At 44.2% G+C, this 24,029-nt stretch overlaps 1 protein-coding gene across 1 annotated transcript; it reads left to right on the top strand.

Moving 5' to 3' along the window:
- Window positions 1–1,153: 1,153 nt before the first annotated feature.
- Window positions 1,154–18,408, top strand: LOC124001369 (14-3-3 protein beta/alpha-1-like). The gene is made up of 6 exons (XM_046308112.1): window positions 1,154–1,308; window positions 1,964–2,396; window positions 15,633–15,756; window positions 16,334–16,497; window positions 16,797–16,892; window positions 17,099–18,408. The coding sequence occupies exons 2-6, from the start codon at window positions 2,103–2,105 to the stop codon at window positions 17,171–17,173; spliced, it is 753 nt and encodes a 250-aa protein (XP_046164068.1). The 5' UTR covers window positions 1,154–1,308; window positions 1,964–2,102; the 3' UTR covers window positions 17,174–18,408.
- Window positions 18,409–24,029: the final 5,621 nt, after the last annotated feature.

The following is a 24,029-nucleotide window of genomic DNA, read 5'->3' as shown; positions in this document are numbered from 1 at the left end:
GTAGGACTTGAGTAGACAGGTGGATCTCCCATGTGACCTAGAGATGTGACCCCAGAGATAACAGGGAGTTAGGGCACTGAGTCCTGCTTGCCCATCGGCAGACCTCTTTTGCAATTGTGATGCTATTTTTACAAACCAAGCCACACAGTATTACGCAATCACAGCAAATGATGACGCAGAGGTCTTCTTTTCACCTAGGGGCTACAATGTGTCATGGCTGGGATACAACATGAACACAAGGGTTGCCGAGGACCCAGCCAGTTGATCATCCAAGGAATTATCACCACCATCACCATTATCACAATTATCACCATCAAGATTCAGGGACATTTCCCCATGGGTGAAATGAAATATTGAGTTAATTTAATTAATTTTTTATTTAACCTTTATTTAACTAGACAAGTCAGCTAAGAACAAAATCTTATTTAAAATGACGGCCTACCAAAAGGCAAATGGCCTCATGTGAGGACGGGGGATTACAAATAAAATAAAAATATATATAAATATAGGACAAAACACACATCACAACAAGAAAGACAACACAACACTACATAAAGATAAACCTAAGACAACAACATAGCAAGGCAGCAACACAACATGACAACAACATGGTGGCAACACAACATGGTAGGAGCACAAAACATGGTACAAACATTATTGTTAATGGCAAATTAATATTTGATATACTCTGGCATATGTAACAAAGATTTTAATAAAAATGCATGCTGTCTGTGTGCCCTATCACCAGCATAATGTGTTCTGTGTAGTGAAAATATTATTAAAGTGAGCACTAAGTGAGCACTAAGCAGAGGTCATCTGGTCAAGGTTGGATGGCTGATCACCGACAAAAGGAAAGCTTAGGAAAAGGAAAGGGGTATCAAGAGGAGAAAATAGGAATATCTCGGTCACTATAATGAGTGGGTGCCACGCCCGCCTCGGGCCTCCCTGATGCTGCTACAACTTGTGAAAGGGGGTAGGAATGGAGGATAACCATGGCAATGGTGACGTCTTCTCCCTTGCTCTAATTGGAGGAAACCCCGTGGCCCCAGCCGCAGCCTACACGCCAGTCGAACCCATTTCTGAACTCCCTCCCCCTTTCCCCGCGCTAAATAGCTACTGGCTAATATTACTAGAAATGATTGTTGACAGGAAGAAAAGTCTATTTGTGATTGGAGAATCATTCTCACATAGAGCTGCTCCATCTAGCATGTCTGGTTGAATTTCACGGCTGCTGTTTTTTTTTGTTGCTGTGCTTCATACCAATCTCACAGCGGATCAATTCGGAGGAACAAATCGGGACCTTAGAAGGTTAGAATATTCAGAAATCAGTTCAAAATATGTTTTGTTTTATATTTGTAAATAATTGTTCTGTTGTAGTCAAGCTTATGGCATGGTAATGTTATTTTGTAGCAATCCATTCTCAATGAAAGGAGTGGCCCAACGCTAGTAGCTAACTATAGTAGCTTTTAGCTACACTAACGTTAAATATGTGTGCTAACGTTACCGTAGGTGGTTAGTTAACTAACGTCAATTATATGGCTAGTTGTTGGCTAATTTGCTCCGCTGGCTTGTTTGGCCGTAGCAAGACCGATGCATCTTTTTTGTGGTAAATGCATGTCCACCAAGCAGGGATGTAAGTTAGCTTGTTAACTGATTATCTCTAGTGTAAGACTAACGTTAGTCAGCAACATCGAGTCTTTCTGCGTAAGCTAGTTACGTTTCCACTAGCTAGCGACCCATCGAATTTGACAGATACCACGTCAACGCACGCAGGACGCGCGCACACCATCCGTATGTTGCCAGCGCGTGTAACCTCTGCGAGCTGGATTACTACTGTATCTGGTTATTTTCTAAAGGCTGCAGTGTATAATATGTTGGTTCTAGGTACAGTACATTCTGGTCACATTCTGTATTCTATAATAAAATGACTTAGTGACATAAACCTTCTATTTTAAATTTGCAGGTTTTTGGTGGAATACTGCGCAGCATCCGCTACTCTATCGTTTAGAGCCATCTTCAAGTCCCTCTTGCATTCCTGGACTCCTATTGTTTTAACCCGTCCGTGACGAATCAAGCTAAGGTTACACACTAAAGAATAAACAATGGATAAAGCGGAGCTTATTCAGAAGGCCAAGTTGGCGGAGCAAGCCGAGCGCTACGATGACATGGCCGCCTCGATGAAGGAGGTAACGGAACAGGGGGGCGAGCTGTCAAACGAGGAGAGGAACCTGCTATCTGTCGCATACAAGAACGTGGTCGGAGCACGGCGGTCGGCATGGAGGGTCATCTCCAGCATCGGACAGAAGACGGAGGGAAGCGACAAGAAGCTCGCAATGGTCAACGAATACCGGGAGAAGGTGGAGGGCGAGCTGAGAGATATCTGCAACGACGTACTGGTATGTAGTACTAGTAGAGCTTCATTTGAATGGATATGTTGACTGTATCAAATGGGCGTGGATTTTAATGTATGGTAGTCTAAGACATGGTTTCCCAAACTTGGTGCTGCCCCCCAGGGTGCATGTTTGTTTTTTGCCCAAGCACTATACAGCTGATTCAAATAATAAGTAGGGGTGTTAACCTCTGTTCTGGCTAAATTCCCAATCTGGCCCTCATACCATCATGGCCATCTAAACATCCCCAGCTTCCAATTGGCTCTTTCATCCCCCTTCCTCACCCCTGTAACTATTCCCCAGGTTGTTGCTGTAAGTGGAAATGTGTCTCAGTCAACTTACCTGGTAAAAAATAAAAACAGTTTGGGAAACCCTGACCTGGGATATTGAATCCACCTGTTTCTCGCTCTCACTGCCTCTCACAGCTTGCTACTGGGAAAGTGTGGTCACTGGTCAGACAATTGGTCAGATTTGTATTGCATCATTATATGGGGTAATTTATTTGGATGGATGTAAAGTAATTACATGGACAACAAAAATATAGCTAATTTGAAATAGAATTTCAGAAATTGTAGTCCATATATTAGTCATGTCTCACTAGGTCTGGGAAGTGTTTTGTTGTTGGGTCTTTGGACTGCACACCTCATGCTCCTCCAGGGGCATATTTGAGTGCATCAGTGCAAAGCACGAGGCATCAGTAATTCACCCAGCCCTAGTGCTACAGGATTCTTGTCTCTATGATGTCTGGATAAATGTTCCTTTAGAAAAGGGAGTCTTTTAAAATGAAGAGCAATGCCTTCTCTGAACAGTGAACAATATATTCTGTATGATGAAAGATGTCCATTTCTTCACAAAAGCATAGCTATTCAACTTTTCCTCTCTCGTGTTTGACCAGTACCATGATTGGGTTTAATTCTCTCAATTCAGGTAGAATTGTACATGTAGGCTTTTTTTCTGTGGACTTTTTAACGAATGAATGGAAGTGACCCCAACTCTGGTCTCATTATCAGCAGAGTGCTTCCAAGTTCCAACCATTTATTTTGAAACATTTAGTACACCACACATCCCATTTCTATTACTGTAAAATAGAGACTAACATTAGATTGTTTCAATGCACTATGGGTCAAATGTCATGGCCCAGGTTTCCTCAATGAGTTCCTCCAGTCTAAAAAGGGTATCTCCCCTGGCCTCCTGATGAGAAGGAAGTATTGTATTTTCACCCCCTTACCCGGTTCCTTCCTGTTGGGATTCTGTCACAATGAACAATGGGATTTAACCACGTGACGGCGCATACTGACAAAGGTCACAATCCAGTGTGTCTGCAAAGTAAGGTGTGTCAGAATCTGAGAGGTAGGCTCTGGCAGAGCACCAGTGGTGGCTGTTCGAGAGCCATGCTGTTACAGGCCTGAAACGAGGAGTGTCCTCCTGTTTTCATAATCAGTCTCATTTGACACATGAGTTGTAATGAAGCTAGCCAAGTGAAGAAGTTCATAGCCAGTTTGCTCAATAGGCTACGTCTCTCAACCCCACTAACCTAACTAGTTTCCCATTTGATGCTCCGAATTGCTATGGCGCTCTGATTTATTAAAGATGAAAATGCAGGAACATATAATTTATTAGTTTTTAGTAAAATTATTTGAATTTTATTGACTTGAACTTTCTAACAACTTTCTACATCTGTTATTGTTTCTTATGGGACAATTGTTTTCAGCTAAATCCAAGGTATAGCTCTGTCTGTTTTTCTATTTGGTCTTGATGGTGGATTAAGTGAGGATCTCTGCTGGATTACCTGGGAGGTTGAGCATTTCCCTGAGCCTCTGACCTTAGACACAAGGTCTGGGATGGGGGGGGGGGGTTTCGGGAGGTGGTCAGCATTTGTAAGCACACTGGAGCACAATCCAGCAGTTATCTGTACATATTAGAGGTTATGGCTACGACAATGAAAGGTCATACGTCTATACTTATTTTTGTTATTTAATTTTTTATATGAAGGTAGCAGAGCGACCAAGGATCCATTCTCTGTTAGAACGTCTAGCCAGGAAGATATTCAAAACTATGAAATAGCATTCCATTGCCGCTGCCATTCTAATTGGGTTGATGTCATTTACTTTGACTAATCTGAATGGACACCAACAGAGATTGGGTGGCATATATGCATAGTGGTTCTCTATACATGGGAGCAAGCAAACAATGGATAATCCTACATATTTAGCTAGACATAACTGATAAGCAGATAACTGTAGGATATGGTTGGTGTACTTCAGGTTGAATTACTGCCCTTTCCTGTATGAGTCATGTTGTAAACTGTACAGGTGGTCATGCTTTCAGACCACACCTTACAGCTACCCCACTTCTTTGCACACGCCACTGTCGTGTTTGTGTGGTGTGTGTGTGTGTGAGAAACACACCCTTCTAGGCTGACTCAGCCGCTTGCCGATGTTGACTGAGGGTGTGGTGGAGTCAGCCTAGAAAGGTGTTTCACGCCTCTTGCCCCAACTCGTTTCCTCTACTCAGCGGCTGGCTACTGATGCAAGTAACAAACTATGGGATTTTTTTATTTATTTTTTATTTCACCGTTATTTAACCAGGTAGGCTAGTTGAGAACAAGTTCTCATTTGCAACTGCGACCTGGCCAAGATAAAGCATAGCAGTGTGAACAGACAACAAAGAGTTACACATGGAGTAAACAATTAACAAGTCAATAACACAGTAGAGAAAAAAAGGAGTCTATATACAATGTGTGCAAAAGGCATGAGGAGGTAGGCGAATAATTACAATATTGCAGATTAACACTGGAGTGATAAATGATCAGATGATCATGTACAGGTAGAGATATTGGTTTGCAAAGGAGCAGAAAAGTAAATAAATAAATAAACTGTGGGGATGAGGTAGGTGAAAATGGGTGGGCTATTTACCAATAGATTATGTACAGCTGCAGCGATCGGTTAGCTGCTCAGATAGCTGATGTTTGAAGTTGGTGAGGGAGATAAAAGTCTCCAACTTCAGCTATTTTTGCAATTCGTTCCAGTCACAGGCAGCAGAGTACTGGAACGAAAGGCGGCCGAATGAGGTGTTGGCTTTAGGGATGATCAGTGAGATACACCTGCTGGAGCGCGTGTTACGGATGGGTGTTGCCATCGTGACCAGTGAACTGAGATAAGGCGGAGCTTTACCTAGCATGGCCTTGTAGATGACCTGGAGCCAGTGGGTCTGGTGACGAATATGTAGCGAGGGCCAGCCGACTAGAGCATACAAGTCGCAGTGGTGGGTAGTATAAGGTGCTTTAGTGACAAAGTGGATGGCACTGTGATAAACTGCATCCAGTTTGCTGAGTAGAGTGTTGGAAGCAATTTTGTAGATGACATCGTCGAGGATCGGTAGGATAGTCAGTTTTACGAGGGTAAGCTTGGCAGCGTGAGTGAAGGAGGCTTTTTGCGGAATAGAAAGCCGACTCTTGATTTGATTTTCGATTGGAGATGTTTGATATGGGTCTGGAAGGAGCGTTTGCAGTCTAGCCAGACACCTAGGTACTTATAGGTGTCCACATATTCAAGGTCGGAACCATCCAGTGTGGTGATGCTAGTCGGGCATGCGGGTGCAGGCAGCGATCGATTGAAAAGCATGCATTTGGTTTTACTAGCGTTTAAGAGCATTTGGAGGCCACTGAAGGAGTGTTGTATGGCATTGAAGCTCGTTTGGAGGTTTGATAGCAGTGTCCAAGGACGGGCCGAAAGTATATAGAATGGTGTCGTCTGCGTAGAGGTGGATCAGGGAATCGCCCGCAGCAAGAGCAACATCATTGATATACACAGAGAAAAGAGTCGGCCCGAGAATTGAACCCTGTGGCACCCCCAGAGACTGCCAGAGGACCGGACAGCATGCCCTCCGATTTGACACACTGAACTCTGTCTGCAAAGTAATTGGTGAACCAGGCAAGGCAGTCATCCGAAAAACCGAGGCTACTGAGTCTGCTGATAAGAATATGGTGATTGACAGAGTCGAAGGCCTTGGCAAGGTCGATGAAGACTGCTGCACAGTACTGTCTTTTATCGATGGCGATTATGTCGTTTAGTACCTTGAGTGTGGCTGAGGTGCACCCGTGACCGGCTCGGAAACCAGATTGCATAGCGGAGAAGGTACGGTGGGATTCGAGATGGTCAGTGACCTGTTTGTTGACTTGGCTTTCGTAGACCTTCGATAGGCAGGGCAGAATGGATATAGGTCTGTAACAGTTAGGGTCCAGGGTGTCTCCCCCTTTGAAGAGGGGGATGACTGTGGCAGCTTTCCAATTCTTGGGGATCTCAGACAATATGAGAGGTTGAACAGGCTGGTAATGGGGGTTGCGACAATGGCGGCGGATAGTTTCAGAAATAGAGGGTCCAGATTGTCAAGCCCAGCTGATTTATACGGGTCCAGGTTTTGTAGCTCTTTCAGAACATCTGCTATCTGGATTTGGGTAAAGGAGAACCTGGAGAGGCTTGGGCGAGGAGCTGCGGGGGGGCGGAGCTGTTGGCAGAGGTAGGAGTAGCCAGGCGGAAGGCATGGCCAGCCGTTGAGAAATGCTTGTTGAAGTTTTCGATAATCATGGCTTTGTCTGTGGTGACCAGTGTTCCCTAGCCTCAGTGCAGTGGGCAGCTGGGAGGAGGTGCTCATGTTCTCCATGGACGTCAGTGTCCCAGAACTTTTTGGAGTTGGAGCTACAGGATGCAAACTTCTGCCTGAAGAAGCTGGCCTTAGCTTTCCTGACTGACTGCGTGTATTGGTTCCTGACTTCCCTGAACGGTCCTTCTGTAGCTCAGTTGGTAGAGCATGGTGCTTGTAACGCCAGGGTAGTGGGTTCGATTCCCGGGACCACCCATACGTAGAATGTATGCACACATGACTGTAAGTCGCTTTGGATAAAAGCGTCTGCTAAATGGCTTTTTTTTTTTTTTTTTAACAGTTGCATATCGCGGGGACTGTTCGATGCTATTGCAGTCCGCTACAGGATGTTTTTGTGCTGGTCGAGGGCAGTCAGGTCTGGAGTGAACCAAGGGCTGTATCTGTTCTTAGTTCTGCATTTTTTTGAACGGAGCATGCTTATCTAAAATGTTGAGGAAGTTACTCTTAAAGAATGACCAGGCATCCTCAACTGACGGGATGAGGTCAATGTCCTTCCAGGATACCCGGGCCAGGTCGATTAGAAAGGCCTGCTCACAGAAGTGTTTTAGGGAGCGTTTGACAGTGATTAGGGGTGGTCGTTTGACTGCGGCACCGTAGCGGATACAGGCAATGAGGCAGTGATCGCTGAGATCCTGGTTGAAGACAGCGGAGGTGTATTTGGAGGGCCAGTTGGTCAGGATGACGTCTATGAGGGTGCCCTTGCTTACAGAGTTAGGGTTGTACCTGGTGGGTTCCTTGATGATTTGTGAGATTGAGGGCATCTAGCTTAGATTGTAGGACTGCCGGGGTGTTAAGCATATCCCAGTTTAGGTCACCTAACAGAACAAACTCTGAAGCTAGATGGGGGGCAATCAATTCACAAATGGTGTCCAGGGCACAGCTGGGAGCTGAGGGGGGTCGGTAGCAGGCGGCAACAGTGAGACTTATTTCTGGAGAGAGTAATTTTCAGAATTAGTAGTTCGAACTGTTTGGGTATGGACCTGGAAAGTATGACATTACGTTGCAGGCTATCTCTGCAGTAGACTGCAACTCCTCCCCCTTTGGCAGTTCTATCTTGCCGGAAGATGTTATAGTTGGGTATGGAAATCTCTGAATATTTGGTGGCCTTCCTGAGCCAGGATTCAGACACGGCAAGGACATCAGGGTTAGCAGAGTGTGCTAAAGCAGTGAGTAAAACAAACTTAGGGAGGAGGCTTCTGATGTTGACATGCATGAAACCAAGGCTTTTTCGATCACAGAAGTCAACAAATGAGGGTGCCTGGGGACATGCAGGGCCTGGGTTTACCTCCACATCACCCGCGGAACAGAGAAGGAGTTGTATGAGGGTGCGGCTAAAGGCTATCAAAACTGGTCGCCTAGAGCGTTGGGGACAGAGAATAAGAGGAGTAGGTTTCTGGTGAACTAAAACAATGATAACTAACCTGAGCAACAGTATACAAGGCATATTGACATTTGAGAGAGACATACAGTAATCACAGGTGTTGAATTGGGAAAGCTAGCTAAAACTGTGGGTGAGACAACAGCTAATCAGCTAGCATAACAACAGAAGGTAAAATGGCATTGACTAGGCAACGGGGCCGACAGATAAAACAAACAAGCAGAATGGAGTACCGTGATTAATGGACAGTCCAGCGTGCATCAGCTATGTAGCTAAGTGATCAGGGTCCAGGGGCAGCGGTGGATGGGGCAGGGGGGCTGGACTGGCGAGTGTTATCCAGGTTAAAATATAAACTAACAATGACTAAATAGCTTGTAGCTGGTTAGCTTCTGGAGGTTCTTGAGTGTGTTTTAAAAATAATAGCGACTCCGTATCACATTGGGTGAGGCAGGTTTCCGGAAGGTATAAACATTTTTTTTTTAAATCGGGAAGAGATAGAAAGTTCCATATGGGCCACTGCGTGTTTGGGACGCGGCGATGCAGACGGTTAGCAGGCCTGTGCTAACAAGCTAACAGATTAGCAGGCCAGGGTAAACAAGGTAGTAGTTAGCGGACCTGGGCTAGACAAGCTAGCAGTTAGCATGCCGAATTAGCAAGCAAGGAGATAGCGAGGGCTAGAGAGTTAGCCTTTGGAGGACGTCGCGATGGGGTGAGTGTTTATTCCTCTTCATGCAGTGACATCGATAGACCGGTCGTGGGTCCGGGTATTGTAGCCCAGGAGTATGCTAGGAGCTCTGGCCGGGCTAGCTTCAAGCTACGTGGGTGGAAACGCTAGCCAGGAGTAATCAACCAGGGTTGCGGTTTAGCTCGATAGCTAGTTGTGAAGATCCAGCTGAAAAATGTTCCGTTTGCGGTGGGAATCCGGGGATAAATTTTGTTTTTAAATAATAAAAAAATAGGTCCGTTATGCTCCGGTTAGCGTCGCGTTGTTCGAACTGGCGAGAGCTTTCCGAGCTAATGACCGGTTAGCTGAAGACCGCTAGCATAGCTGGTGGTTAGCTGGCTAGCTTCAGTTGAGGGGTTCCGGTTCCAAAGTAAATATACTTTAGGAAAAGTAGCTACAGGCGGGTTGCAGGAGAGTATTTGGAAGCTTAGGTTTAGCAAAATGTTTTTAAAGATATGCGAAGAAAAATATCTAAAACGAAAAAGAGATGATATTTACAGAGACGAGACGATACGACAGGACGACTTACTGCTACGCTATCTTGGATCAGAATGTGATTCCTATGTCTACTTTCAGCTGACAGGCTTGGTCTGCACTGGGCTGAATTGAGCCTGGTGGCAGAGACGACTGGATAATGTGATACTCACTTTCCAATAAGGTGACATCATGCCAGACTGGACAGGGACATGGTGGAACCTCTCTGCTCTGCTGCCCACAGCCATGCAGACACTGTGCTGCCCTCTGCTGTGGCCTTACCCACTCTGTCTGCTTGCACTGTGTTGGTCAAGACCAGGGTTAGGGCTGGGTGATATATCAAATGAATTCAAATGAGATTTTGTGCAATATTCCAAATGCCTAGATTGCAGAAATTTGTTCTATATAAAAAAACAAATTGTTTGTCTACTTGTTCTTATGTTGTCATTTTGGTCTCATCTCCTTCGCTCCTTCTGTGCTGTGTGCACCTTCCCATTTATACTTGAGATCTGTGTATAATGAGGAGATGCACATGTCTCCGCCCCTAAAAATTGAAGTTTTTGTCCCAAAGGCGGGAAGGCAGGCGACAAGCTTAGGTCCAAAATAAGCCAATAGAAATGCATTGGGCTTCACCTCTTCCTCTCTGTTTACATACACACCAAGCCCCTGCCACTCACACAACAAAGATGAGAGATCACTTCCTCTCTGACAAGCAGTTTCAAACTCTCTATTTGCATTTGAGGTTTGGGCCAACAGAATCAGAGACATTATTTTACTATCTATTATTATCTCTAATAGAGAAGTTACCTTTTCTAACAATACCCTTTTTATGTCTCAACTGCTCACATTGAGAGCAGAGCAGACACTACTAAAACGAGAGTATCAATGAACATTGATTCTGGAAAATAAATGCTCAGTTTGTCACGCGGCGTTATGCTAGCTGTCTAGTGTGAGATTTTATAAATGTACAATAAGCATAAAATACAACTTCTAGAAGGAATTTGCAACTTTCTCATTCTGAGAAATAAGGTAGGCCACTTGATTTCAACATGTGGACAGGCTAGCATGCTGTTCAAACCGTTGGAGACGGACAGAAGGGTGTGTTCATAACATTTGTAAGTCGCTTTGGATAAAAGCGTCTGCTAAAATGGCATATATATTTAAACTTTTCGTCCTTGTTAGCTGGCTAATAGATCCATGTTTGCTCAACTTGAACTATATAAAGATTCCTGCCCAGATTTGCTGGATACTCGCTAGCATGTGGGCTTGTGCTTGACAAATGGTTTGAGACCTGTGTTCATTTTTTATAATGCCTGCTTAAAGAAGTTTGTCATTAGTGAATGTGCATTATGCATGGTTCTGGTTAAATTTGTAACAAGGGCATTTTCATAGACCAACTTGAAAGCCAAGACGGTGATTATTGCAGAAAAACCACAAATTATTTTGCAAAAATAATTACCTTAGTAGTGGGTCTTATGGTTGTGAGAGACTTTTATATTTAGCTTTGGTATAATTTCATGAGCCCTGAATTCATTTGATTATTGCTGACTGTTTGAAATGCAGTGTATTTGACCTTTAATTGTACAACAAAGCTTATTTAAAGAATATTATTTATACATGCTGCAGAGTGAAGGAAAAGCAGCCAACAAGTGCTCAGCATATGTGGGAACTCCTTCAAGACTGTTGGAAAAACATTCCAGAAGTGTACCTATGATGAAAATTACAGGCCTCATCTTTTTAAGTGGGAGAACTTGCACAATTGGTGGCTGACTAAATATTTTTTTGCCCCACTGTATATATGTGAATTGCCCATAAGTTTGAAATAATAGTGATATGATTTTTAAACCATATCATCCAACTCTAACCAGGCTTTCCGTTAGCCGCTGGCTTTTGGACAAAAATGAAAAGCCAATAAATAAAATGGGCATCGGGCAGTAGAATAAATAAATCCCATTGCAAAATAATACTTTTCAGCCTATACATCGATGGAAACACGGTCATGCTTATCGGTCTATAGGTTACTTTGCATTATTAGTGAAATTAAAATGATTGTGCATATTTTCGTTAGTCATGTTACTTATTTACCACACGCGCTCACAGTAGACAGATACAGAGCCTAGTTTGAGTGTAAAACCGGTCAGACAAGCGAGTGCTGCTGCCACAACTCCTGTTGCTGCTGGAGTGAAACATGCTTTTATATGCCCAATCATTGCACAAAAAAATCTAAATGCAATCTTGGGTTTAAAAACAGTTTTTAAGGCCACGATTTAAGAAATACTGTTTCTCAACTGGTAATTGAAGTGCGCTTCCCATTCTGCATTAAAATGCTTGGGCAACGGTAGGCAGGCTTCAGTGTTTCTCACGCCACTTTGCATTGTAAGCTGGAGGCAGTATGCATTTTGAAAACATGTACTTAACTTTTTACTTCATATTACGAGGCAAATGAACTTAAATCCAAATAACATTTTATTTGTCCCATGCTTCGTAAAACAACGTGTGGACAAACGGTGAAATGCTCATTTCCCATCAATACAGAGAGAAAGAAAATAGTTAAATAATAGAAAAGTAAAACATGTAATAATAGATAACTTGACTATATACAAGGGGTGCAGCTGTGTTCACGTTTTGAGGATCTGAGGGCCCATGCCAAATCTTTTCAGCCTCCTGAGGGGAAGAGACGTTGTTGTGCACTCTTCAAGACTGGTGGTGTGTTTGGACCATGATAGATCCTTAGGGATGTGGACACAGAGGAACTTGGTTTCGACCCGGTCCACTACAGCCACATCGACGTAAATGGAGGCATGCTCGGCCCTCCCGTTTCCAGCTCTTTTGTCTTGCTGATGTTGAGGAAGAGGTTGTTGTCCTGGCACCACACTGCCAGGCCTCTGACGACCTCCCTATAAGCTGTCTCATCGGTCATCGTACCTACCACCGCTCATTGAGTGCAGTCTTAGTGCCAGCATTGGTTTGTGGTGGTAAATGGACAGCTACGAAAAATATAGGAACTCTTGGTAAATAGTATGGTTTTTAAAGGTATTTTGATGTACTGGTTGTATGAATTTGGGATCTATTGTCTTAGAGTCTGTTTGGAATAGGCTGTTTCTTTCTTGCACAGAACGACAAGCTGACCAATAGAATAGGTACTTTTCTACAATGGGGAATAGATTGACATAGGCTAGTGATGTTGCTGTTCTTTACTCATGTTGGCTGAGGAAAAGTAAATGTGGACACTTATTGTAACATCTTCAAAGTAAATCGAAATTTGGTAAGGACGCGTGCAGTTGTAACCTCGAGTTGCATGTTCTGTTAATCACATTTAGATTACGGTACACATTCTCATTCTGAGCACTGTGGGTGGACACCCTAATTAGGTTACTCACCCAATCCAACGGTCAAATGTCCGGTGCCACATTTTCCTGATGAAAACCCTGGCCGAGTCATACTTTATAGTACTAGTTCATGCACGCTGAGTAGTTGCCCCTAATAACCCCCTCAATCTGTTGGCAACTGTAGTTTGTAAGCGACTACAGGCGATCGTGGTCAGAATCTGTTAACTTATTGTTGATTAAGTTATGTTGACTGAGAATGGTGCAGGCTGTTTTCAGCGCTCCAGTTTCAGCCATAGGTAAGACGGAACAGGGCCCAATTACAAAACCATCCAGGCTGGTCGTCTCTTCGCCTGTGGATATAACCTTGGCAAGACACATTTTTCAAAGTCAAACCATTTAGGTTGTCATGGCGATGGCCCACATTTCTCATGAAGATAATTGAAAACCCAGCCAGATTCACACAGTAGTCTTGACAGAATCACACAAAAATATGCCTACCCGGATGTTCAGGATACATATCTCCAACACGAGCACAGCTGCAAATTGCAATCCATTGGTTTGAGGAGTGCGATACTGCAATTAGTCAAACCCTGGAGAATTTCGCCACCAGCTCTTGGTAGGCCTATGCCTATATCATGGCCACATAGGGGATATGGGGCACTGGGTTTTATGGAGCACAGTGCTCTTGCCTGTGTCCTATCCATTAAGGCACACCGTAGCAAAACGTTTTACAACGAAAACAGAGAACAAGCCTTTCTTATTGGCCATGTTCAGGTAATTCATCCCCGTTTCCTTCCGTTTGGTACCTGTAAATACTGTGGTCTGAGTGAAACTGAAGCGCCGTGTGAACTGAATGCATTGTGAAAATCCAAGCCGCTTCCCCTCCACTCATTTGCAGCCAGGGAGATGTATGGGAAGGAATGCTTGACATTTTGAGTGTGCCATGTATCGTCTCTACTAATCTCTGTAAGTAGGTCGGTTGGGAGTGGTTGGAGTAAGTCTGGGCTGGGCCGTTTGGGAGTGGTTGGAGTAGGTGGGGGCTGGGCCGATTGGGAGTGGTTGGAGTAGGTGGGGGCTGGGCCGATTGGGAGTGGTTGGAGTAGGTGGGGGCTGGGCCGGTTGGGAGTGGTTGGAGTAGGTGGGGGCTGGGCCGGTTGGGAGTGGTGGTTGGCCGGTTGGGAGTAGGTGGGGGCTGGGCCGGTTGGGAGTGGTTGGAGTAGGTTGGGAGTGGTTGGAGTAGGTGGGGGCTGGGCCGGTTGGGAGTGGTTGGAGTAGGTGGGGGCTGGGCCGGTTGGGAGTGGTTGGGAGTAGGTGGGGGCTGGGCCGGTTGGGAGTGGTTGGAGTAGGTGGGGGCTGGGCCGGTTGGGAGTGGTTGGAGTAGGTGGGGGCTGGGCCGGTTGGGAGTGGTTGGAGTAGGTGGGGGCTGGGCCGGTTGGGAGTGGTTGGAGTAGGTGGGGGCTGGGCCGGGTGGGAGTGGTTGGAGTAGGTGGGGGCTGGGCCGGGTGGGAGTGGTTGGAGTAGGGCCGGGTGGACAGCCTCACCGCCGGGGAACTTGTTTAATCTGGTATTTGAAACCAGTTACGGTGACCTTAAACCCTTGGTCTCACTGACACAGATTAGCAGTAAAGCTGTAATCAGGCAGCAATCCGGCCCTTCGAGATCCTGATGAGTTGGCCACTGGATGGTTAGGCTCCTTCACGCTAGCTAACTGGGGATTTAGCGTTCCAGAACTCAATGTCAGGAGCTGATCATTTTCCCTTACAGAAGGAAACATGCATTGGATTGAATCCCACATGGCGTGTGTGGGGCACCTACTATCTTACCTGTACCCTCTACAGTCTATTTAGTGCGTTGAATAGGAACTGGTCTGCAGTAATAGAGTTTCTGCTGCTGTGGGCTTTAAATATTGGTGCTTTGGAGGCCCTGTGAGTGATATCGAAGATGTAGCTTACAAGTGATACTACTTGCATTCAGCTGTTGGTTTTGCTTCCGAGAGTCGCTGTGCCACTAAGACAGAGCAGTGAGGGACGTTGGTACGAAAGAAGCCTGGATGAATCTAGGGCAAAAGATGGTCTGGAACCCGCAGTAGGGATGGCCTATTTGTGGACAAGTTGGAATGACTTGTCGCAGTGCAACATGCTGGCTCCCTCCCTGCTTGTTCTTGACCTATTGCTGCGTGTCCATATGCACAGCTAGGCTCTTGGTGGGGACAGAACAGGCTTGATTAATGATGCAGAGGTGTTCATCAAGTGACACAACTAGCCTGGTCAGGATTTTTCAACCACATTTTTATATTCAACTTTGAATCCTGTGGTCCTCATTGATACACCTCCTTGGTCCAGTACAGTCACTAATGCTGCTGCTAATCCAGTTGGTTTCATCTCAGTTGTAATGGAAAGATTGAGGCTAGTTGCTGTCTGACTTAACTTATCTGCCCACCACTGGTGTGGGAGGGTTTTGGTTAGGAACTCTGGATATGATGGGAACTCCACTCGCATGGTCATGTTTGGGTGGATGTTGTCTCAGCCAATCATAAGCAAACTTCTTTAGCCAGTCAGTAGGTTTGAAGATTTTGAAATGGGGTTACACAAACACAACTTAAAGGAAACATTGACTGTCAAATGGAAGGTTTATGCAGTGTGAACAAATTATAAATCTGTGTTTCCTTCCCACAGGAACTGCTGAATAAATATTTAATTGAGAACTCCACAAATGCTGAAAGCAAAGTCTTCTATCTTAAGATGAAGGGCGACTACTATAGATACCTTGCCGAAGTGGCCTCTGGGGATGACAAAACAGGTGAGATTGCAATGAAATTGAACTGAATGCGGCAAAGGTATTTGCCATGTTGCGATTTTCAAGCAATAGTCCTACATTTTAGGTGTAACCAAGTTATATTCAAGATTGATATCAGTACAAAAATATATATTTTTAAATATACAGAATAAAATACTCTTTGGGGGGGTGACATCTAAGCAGGTTTTACTGACTTTATTGGCCTCAGACTCCCACTTGTACCCATTGTGTGACGCACACTAAAGAGAGCTCTATGCCCTATTTTAGACTGTTATTAGCTTGTTATCAGCATGTGCAATTCAAATGGGTCCAGGAAAAAGGAAATAAATGTGCCGCTCAACTGCGAGTTGCTTATTGCTGAGAATGTACCACAGTCAGAATTGTCCAACACTGCATTTGTCGTCTTCAACCTAGCAGACACAAGCTGTCAAAGTCCACGCTCCCCTATCTTAATCACTATAGAGTGAATTTAGCTCAGGCTTCTGTCATTGTTACACTTGATTGTAATCCAAATAAGTCAGGGTGCCATACTATATCATTGCCTCCAATAATGTCCATTCTGATCTTTTTGCTCCCCCAGCAACCATAGAGCACTCTCAGGAGGCGTACCAGCAGGCATTTGACATCAGCAAGAAGGAGATGGACCCCACGCATCCCATCCGCCTGGGCCTGGCCCTCAACTTCTCAGTCTTCTTCTACGAGATCCTCAACTCTCCAGAGAAAGCCTGCTCACTGGCCAAACAGGTCAGTCCTGTGCCTCTCCCCTGTTTGCTTTAGATATTGGGACTTTGTTACAGATGTTATCTGCTTGTTCCATGTCAGAACAAATGAAAGGGAATGTTAAGTGTTGTGTTTGATTGAATTGTTAACAAGTATGTGAATGGGTGGATAATGTTTCTTCTGGGAAAAGTTATTACAATGGGAGATCTCAAGTATATGACTTTATATCTGTGATGGACAAGTAGAGGGTTTACTTGATGGTAGCTTGGATTTTGTACAGCGACTCTTCTTTTAAACTTGCCGTGTGCTTTTTGTGTCTACAGGCATTTGATGATGCCATTGCAGAGCTGGACAAACTGAACGAGGAGTCATACAAAGACAGCACTCTCATCATGCAGCTGCTCAGAGACAACCTGACAGTTAGTACCCTTCGCTCTCTGCTCTCCCCATGTTCCTCATTTTAGTCAAACAATGCTTAGACTGTTACAAGTTTAATTTAGTTAAAAATGAAGACTGTACAATAATGATAGTGTATAGTTGGAGGAAGACTGTCAGAGTGGGGTAATGAGTTGTTAGTAGAGGAAGTAAACTAAGATGTGTTTAACGTCAATGTGTCTCTTTCCAGTTATGGACATCTGACAACGCGCCTGAGGAAGGCGAGGCTGGAGAAGCCAGCGAAGCCGGAGAGAACGAGAACTGAAACTCACAGGGTCATCGCTCTCTCAAAAAAAAACCTTTTTACACATCTCCATTCCTGTATTGCTCCACTTAAAGTCTTTTAGCAATGAAACCCATTACTGAACAAAAGCTGCATGTGGAAATTCCAAAATAATTTGACTTTTCACGCTGCAGCTTTTGTGCAAATAAAAAAAGAAAAATATTGATTGAGGGGGGGGGAGTGAAACCTCCATTCCTTGGTTTGTTTGTCCTGAACTTCCATACGTGCAGTTTCTCCTGTTAGAAAAGTATTAATAGCTTCTTTTTATCAATGTTTTAGTCCAAATTAGAGGAAAAAATACATTCTAGGGCTTTTTGCTGAGCTACTGAATCTTAGTCCCATCAAAACACAAGGGGAGTTAAGATGTTAGAACAGGGGTGTCTGTTAAGCAAATTCAATGAATTGTTCCCTCACCCTCCATAGGCTTGTTCTCTATTTCTCCACATGGATGTCCTGTATGGTTAGAGCTGCTGTGACGTCCTCCACACGGTTATCCTGTATGGTTACAGCTGCTGACGTCCTCCACACTGTTATCCTGTATGGTTACAGCTGCTGTGACGTCCTCCACACGGTTATCCTGTATGGTTACAGCTGCTGACGTCCTCCACACTGTTATCCTGTATGGTTACAGCTGCTGACGTCCTCCACACGGTTATCCTGTATGGTTACAGCTGCTGTGACGTCCTCCACACTGTTATCTTGTATGGTTACAGCTGCTGACGTCCTCCACACGGTTATCCTGTATGGTTACAGCTGCTGTGACGTCCTCCACACTGTTATCTTGTATGGTTACAGCTGCTGACGTCCTCCACACTGTTATCCTGTATGGTTAGAGCTGCTGTGACGTCCTCCACACGGTTATCCTGTATGGTTACAGCTGCTGACGTCCTCCACACTGTTATCCTGTATGGTTACAGCTGCTGACGTCCTCCACATGGTTATCCTGTATGGTTACAGCTGCTGACGTCCTCCACACGGTTATCCTGTATGGTTACAGCTGCTGTGACGTCCTCCACACTGTTATCCTGTATGGTTACAGCTGCTGTGACGTCCTCCACACTGTTATCCTGTATGGTTACAGCTGCTGTGACGTCCTCCACACTGTTATCTTGTATGGTTACAGCTGCTGTGACGTCCTCCACACTGTTATCTTGTATGGTTACAGCTGCTGACGTCCTCCACACGGTTATCCTGTATGGTTACAGCTGCTGACGTCCTCCACACGGTTATCCTGTATGGTTACAGCTGCTGACGTCCTCCACACGGTTATCCTGTATGGTTACAGCTGCTGTGACGTCCTCCACGGTTATCCTGTATGGTTACGGTTATCCTGTATGGTTACAGCTGCTGTGACGTCCTCCACACGGTTATCCTGTATGGTTACAGCTGCTGTGACGTCCTCCACACGGTTATCCTGTATGGTTACAGCTGCTGTGACGTCCTCCACACGGTTATCCTGTATGGTTACAGCTGCTGTGACGTCCTCCACACGGTTATCCTGTATGGTTACAGCTGCTGACATCCAATGTGAACAAGTGTAATTGTTCCTTGCTGCAGGGAGGGCCAGTCAATGAGCTGGTACCAAGTATCACAGCCAGGTGATTTCCATTGGTTCTGAAAATGTTTTTCCTCGCTCCTTCCTGGTTATGACATTCACAATAAAGCATGTCTGGTTGAAGAGAAGAGGTGGGGGCTTTCTGAAGACCAAAACAAAAATAAATACTCCTACATGCATGTAATTGAATAGTACACTGGAATGGGAACCAATGTGCTATACACACCAAGTCCAAATGTCCAATTTAGTACTTTTCAATGCAGGTTTGTGCACGTGTTAATTAACAAGGGTGTTTGGTTAGTCCAGTGATTTGTCATTAGAGATTTGGACCACTATGTTTTTGCTAATCATCGATTGTAGTTCCCAAAAGCCTCGTGGAAATGTTAATGCCCTATGTTTCAGCTATGTAACATGAATAAAAATGACATTTTATAAACCCATCTCGAGATAGGATCTTTCTTAAAGGGAATTTAGGCTTGTGCGGTTTTTTTTTTTTAATCAAATTGTGTAGAGAACGATTTGCTGACACGGCTAGATATATAACCCAAGACCAGCGTTCATGTAGGAAACTACAATATTGTGGGGGGGCAAATATCACGTGATTGATTAATTTTGAGAAGAGTTAAGACACCCATTCCACTATTGGAAAGGAGAACATCTGCAGGCTATAGACCTACCGCAATTAAATTAATGAGTATGGTATGCAGTTATTCCTTGTCCTAAATGTCTACCAGTATAATTTTGTTCAATATGAAATATTTGTACATCTTTTTCTCATGCAGCGTATTTTCCTTTTCCTTCTACGTGTTTTTAAACTTCCGGGTGTAGAAAGCAGCCATTGCTAATTAATGACTGAGTGTAACTTCAAATGTGTTAATCTACAATATATTATTAGGCATTTCAAAGTTTGAGCTATATATCTAAGGCTTGCGAATATAACTTAAGTTGCAATCGAAATAATTTCGGTTAAAAAGTCAAGCGCAAACAAGGACCGCTAAACAAACTTGCTTGACCTGGGTAAAATGAGTTTTATACTGGATGTTCGGCTTCTCTCGTCCTTAGCTATTGAACCAACCAAGCAAGCCATGCCTATGAATATGATATTCTGAATCGGGATGGTGGAGAAAATTTCACGGCTTTCAATCTTCAATAGCTCTTACAAAGCGTGCAATAACTATGAAAAGCATAAATTCTGAATCACAGGAGGATGGAGAAAAATCCACAGATTTTTTTGTTTCAATCTTTATTTTATGTTCTAAAATGTTATTTTTCAGACTTAAGACATCCTCCAGCACTTTTTGAACTTTACTGTTGGAAAGTGATATCCTACGTATAAATAAAGTAAACTACACACACCAAAGGGTAAAGTGTTTTTTTTAGACAACTGCAAAGTTCAAGGAGTAGGGCATTCAAAGAGTTCGTCTGATGGGAAGTCGTGATGTCATCGGCCTCCCCCTTGCTGAGGAGCAATAGAGAACAAAAGAGGAAAGGACCACCCCTCCACTTGTGATGTCATGACTTACCTAGACCACCTATTGAGATGTACCTTTTAAGTAAATCAGGTGTTAAAAGAGGTGAAAAGGAGACTGGAGTGCCACTTTAAAGTGTTAAAGAGCAGATTGGTGGGGTGGGAGGAGGAGAGTGATTAATGGACTGACCCATTCACTGTAGCTGTTACACCACATGCAGTGATTAGGTCCATCTGCAAATCAGCATTTAGAACCAGAGAGTGAGGAAAAGTGTGTGAGAGAGAAATAAAGTGAGAGAGAGGGGGAGGATGGCTCATGAACACAATCAGTAAAACAGCCTATTATTACAATGCCTTGGGCTCCTGGTTGTAGCCTAATCAAAGGGAATTACTGACCCCACCAAATGGAATGTATTTGTCCACAATATGTTTCAGGGGATTTTAACTTTAGATTAAACGTGAATGTTTTCAGTTCTCTTTAGAAGAATGAAATTACTTACAGTGAACCAGCCTCAGAACAATCACATGGATCATTTTACAACGATCACTGTCTCATAGGAACAGGCGTTATTTAGAGGCATTCAAAAACAATGACTGCACAGTAAAACCAAGAGCCAGCTAATTCACTCCTTCACACACCTGGCTTTCTGCCCATGCATCGAAGAGCATGCTGCCCTGTGTTGTGGCTCTATAATATGCACAATGGTCTGGTACTGAAGAATTCTAGAGCTCACATACACAGAGTGTACAAAACTTTAGGATCACCTTTCTAATATTGAGTTGCACCCCCTTTTGCCCTCAGAACAGCCTCAATTCGTTGGGGCATGGACTCTACAAGGTGTCGAAAGCATTCCACAGAGATGCTGGCCCATGTTGACTCCAATGCTTCCCACAGTTGTGTCAAGATGGCTGGATGTCCTTTGGCGACCATTCTTGACACACAGGAAACTGTTGAGTGTAAAAAACCCAGCAGCGTTGCATTTTTTGACACACTGAAACCGGTGCGTCTGGCACCTACTACCATATCCCGTTCAAAGGCACTTAAATCTTTTGTTATTCACCCTCTGAATGGCAGACATACACAATCCATGTCTTAATTGTCTCAAGTCTTAAAAACCCTAATTTACTTGTCTCCTCCCCTTCAACTACACTGATTGAAGTGAATTTAACAAGTGACATTAATAAGGGATCATATCTTTCACCTGAATTCACCTGGTCAGTCTATGTCAAGGAAACAGCAGGTGTTCCTAATGTTTTATACAATCAATGTACATAATAAAGTGGGGGAATCCTTGTGCTGTGTGTGTGTGCTTGAATGCGTGTGTTCCCCAGTTGCACTACACTCCATTGGCTATGTGTAGACAGAGGAAGGGTACGGATTCCAAACTTCAGAGATGGTTGCAGTCCCATTGGCAGCAGAGAACTGGAAGGAAAGGAGGCCAAAGAAAGTTTTAGCTTTGGGGATGACCAGTGGAATATGCGTGCTACGGGTGGGTGTTGCTATGGTGACCAGTGAGCTGAGATAAGGTGAGGCTTTACCTAGCATAGACTTGGACCCAGTGGATTTGGGGACGGATATGTCAGGGCCAGCCAACGAGAGCATACAGGTCACAGTGGTGGGTAGTATATGGGGCTTTGGTGACAAAACGGATGGCACTGTGATAGACCACATCCAGTTTGCTGAGTAGAGTGTTGGGGGCTAATTTGTAAATGACATCGCCGAAGTCAAGGATCGGTAGGATAGTCAGTTTTACGAGGGTATGTTTGGCAGCATGAGGGAAGGAGGCATTGTTGCGAAATAGGAAGCCAATTCTAGATTTAATTTTGGATTGGAGATGCTTAATGTGAGTCTAGAAGGAGTTCTAACCAGACACCTAGGTATTTGTAGTTGCCCAAATATTCTAGGTCAGCACCGTCCAGAGTAGTGATGCTAGTCGGGTAGAAGGGTGCGGGCAGCAATCAGTTGAAGACCATGCACTTTGTTTTATTAGCGTTTAAAAGCAGTTGGAGGCCACAGAATGAGTGATGTATGGTGTTGAAGCTCGTTTGGAGGTTAGTTAACAGTGTCCAAAGAAGGGCCAGATGTATACAGAATGGTGTCATCTGCGTAGAGGAGGATCAGAGAGTCATCAGCAGCAAGAGCGACATCATTGATTGATATATATATACAGAGAAAAGAGTTGGCACGAGAATTGAACCCTGTGGCACCCCCATAGAGACTGCCAGAGGTGTGGACAACAGGCCCTCCAATTTGACACACTGAACTCTATCAGAGAAGTAGTTGGTGAACCACGCGAGGCAGTCATGAGAAGCAAAGGCTATTGAGTCTGCCGATAAGAATGTGGTGATTGACAGAGTCGAAAGCCTTGGCCAGGTCGATGAAGACGGCTGCACAGTACTGTCTTTTATCGATGGCGTTTATGATATCGTTTAGGGCCTTGAGCGTGGCAGAGGTGCCCCCATGACCAGCTCTGAAACCAGATTGCATAGTGGAGAAGGTACGGTGGGATTCGAAATGGTCGTGATCTGTTTGCTTTAGAACAAAAGGCCCTGGATCTTGTGACTGAGGTTATAACCTGGCCTTGGGTATTATCTTCACAAGGGACATACCTTTCAACTAATTATTCACCATTGATTTAAGTGACAACTCTTCATTTACACAATATGGCCTCTGACTTGAGCATGATTGTCACCTGAGGCAATTAGCATAATATCCATGTTGACCACAAAGCTGACCACGACTCCATTTTGTTGCTCCCTGCCTATAGACAGAGACTAAAACAGGAAACTCCCGTGCTCAGGTCTGTTCAACGATGGTCTGACCAATTTGATTCCACACTTCAAGATTGCTTCGATCATGTGATAATTGGGATATGTTCCTTATTGCGTCAAACAACAACATTGATGAATACGCTGATTCGGTGAGCGAGTTTATTAGCAAGTGCATCGGCGATGTCGTACCCATAGCAACTATTAAAACATTCCCAAACCAGAAACCGTGGATTGATGGCAGCAAACTAAAAGTTCCAGTTTCGCGCGAACCACTACTTTTAACCAGGGCAAGGTGTCCGGAAACATGACCGAATGCAAACAGTGTAGCTATTCCCTCCGCAAGGCAATCAAACAAGCTAAGTGTCAGTATAGAGACAAAGTAGTCGCAATTCAACGGCTCAGACACGAGGAGACCACAGGAGACCACTTTTGATGTCTGTAATTATTTATTTTTTGTGTGTAGTTAATTGAAGTGTGTAGGCATCTAGCACTGTTGTTTGGTTAGCAGTGTTTCTGTAGCACATGAGATGGAGTTTGCAAAATAAATGGCTAGGCTACCGGATTGATGCAAATAATCATTTCACTGACAGATTGGCTTAGGCTACTTTGTAGCTACGGTAGTTAACATTTAATAGAGAAGGTTTTTGGGAAAGCCTTTCCATCGACCAGAAAATGGTTGGGTCCATCATTGGCATTGCTATATTTTTATATTCCTTAATTGTTTGAAACCTGAACATTTTACTTCATATGAGGCATGTCTTACCTTACTTGAAAGTAGCCTATAGACAAAATCCCACCATAGAAACATGGAGGAAATTATTTGTAGAAAGACTCATATGCTTTCTCCTATTCTATTGATTTTTCTTTCGTTGTCTAGCAGCCAAAGGCATTATCATAGTCATTTTAGCAACCCATGATAGTAGTTGCATATTTAAATCCGCCCTCTTTCAAAATTTCTAACGGATATTTCCATCTCTGTCCATGACACCCGGTGCACATTTTAGAACAGCATTTTCCCGCAAATTGCATTTTGTAACATTCAC

Source organism: Oncorhynchus gorbuscha, linkage group LG17 (assembly GCF_021184085.1).
Source record: "Oncorhynchus gorbuscha isolate QuinsamMale2020 ecotype Even-year linkage group LG17, OgorEven_v1.0, whole genome shotgun sequence".
Lineage (NCBI taxonomy): Eukaryota > Metazoa > Chordata > Actinopteri > Salmoniformes > Salmonidae > Oncorhynchus > Oncorhynchus gorbuscha.
This window is presented reverse-complemented; position numbering and strand designations above follow the sequence as displayed.

What these genes read in the sequence shown, in the direction of transcription:
- LOC124001369 (XM_046308112.1), top strand. Translation starts at nt 2,103, where the DNA reads ATGGATAAAGCGGAGCTTATTCAGAAGGCCAAGTTGGCGGAGCAAGCC. An exon ending in CTCTGGGGATGACAAAACAG is followed by an intron (nt 15,757 to 16,333) that starts GTGAGATTGCAA and finishes TTGCTCCCCCAG; the next exon opens with CAACCATAGAGCACTCTCAG. An exon ending in CCTGCTCACTGGCCAAACAG is followed by an intron (nt 16,498 to 16,796) that starts GTCAGTCCTGTG and finishes TTGTGTCTACAG; the next exon opens with GCATTTGATGATGCCATTGC.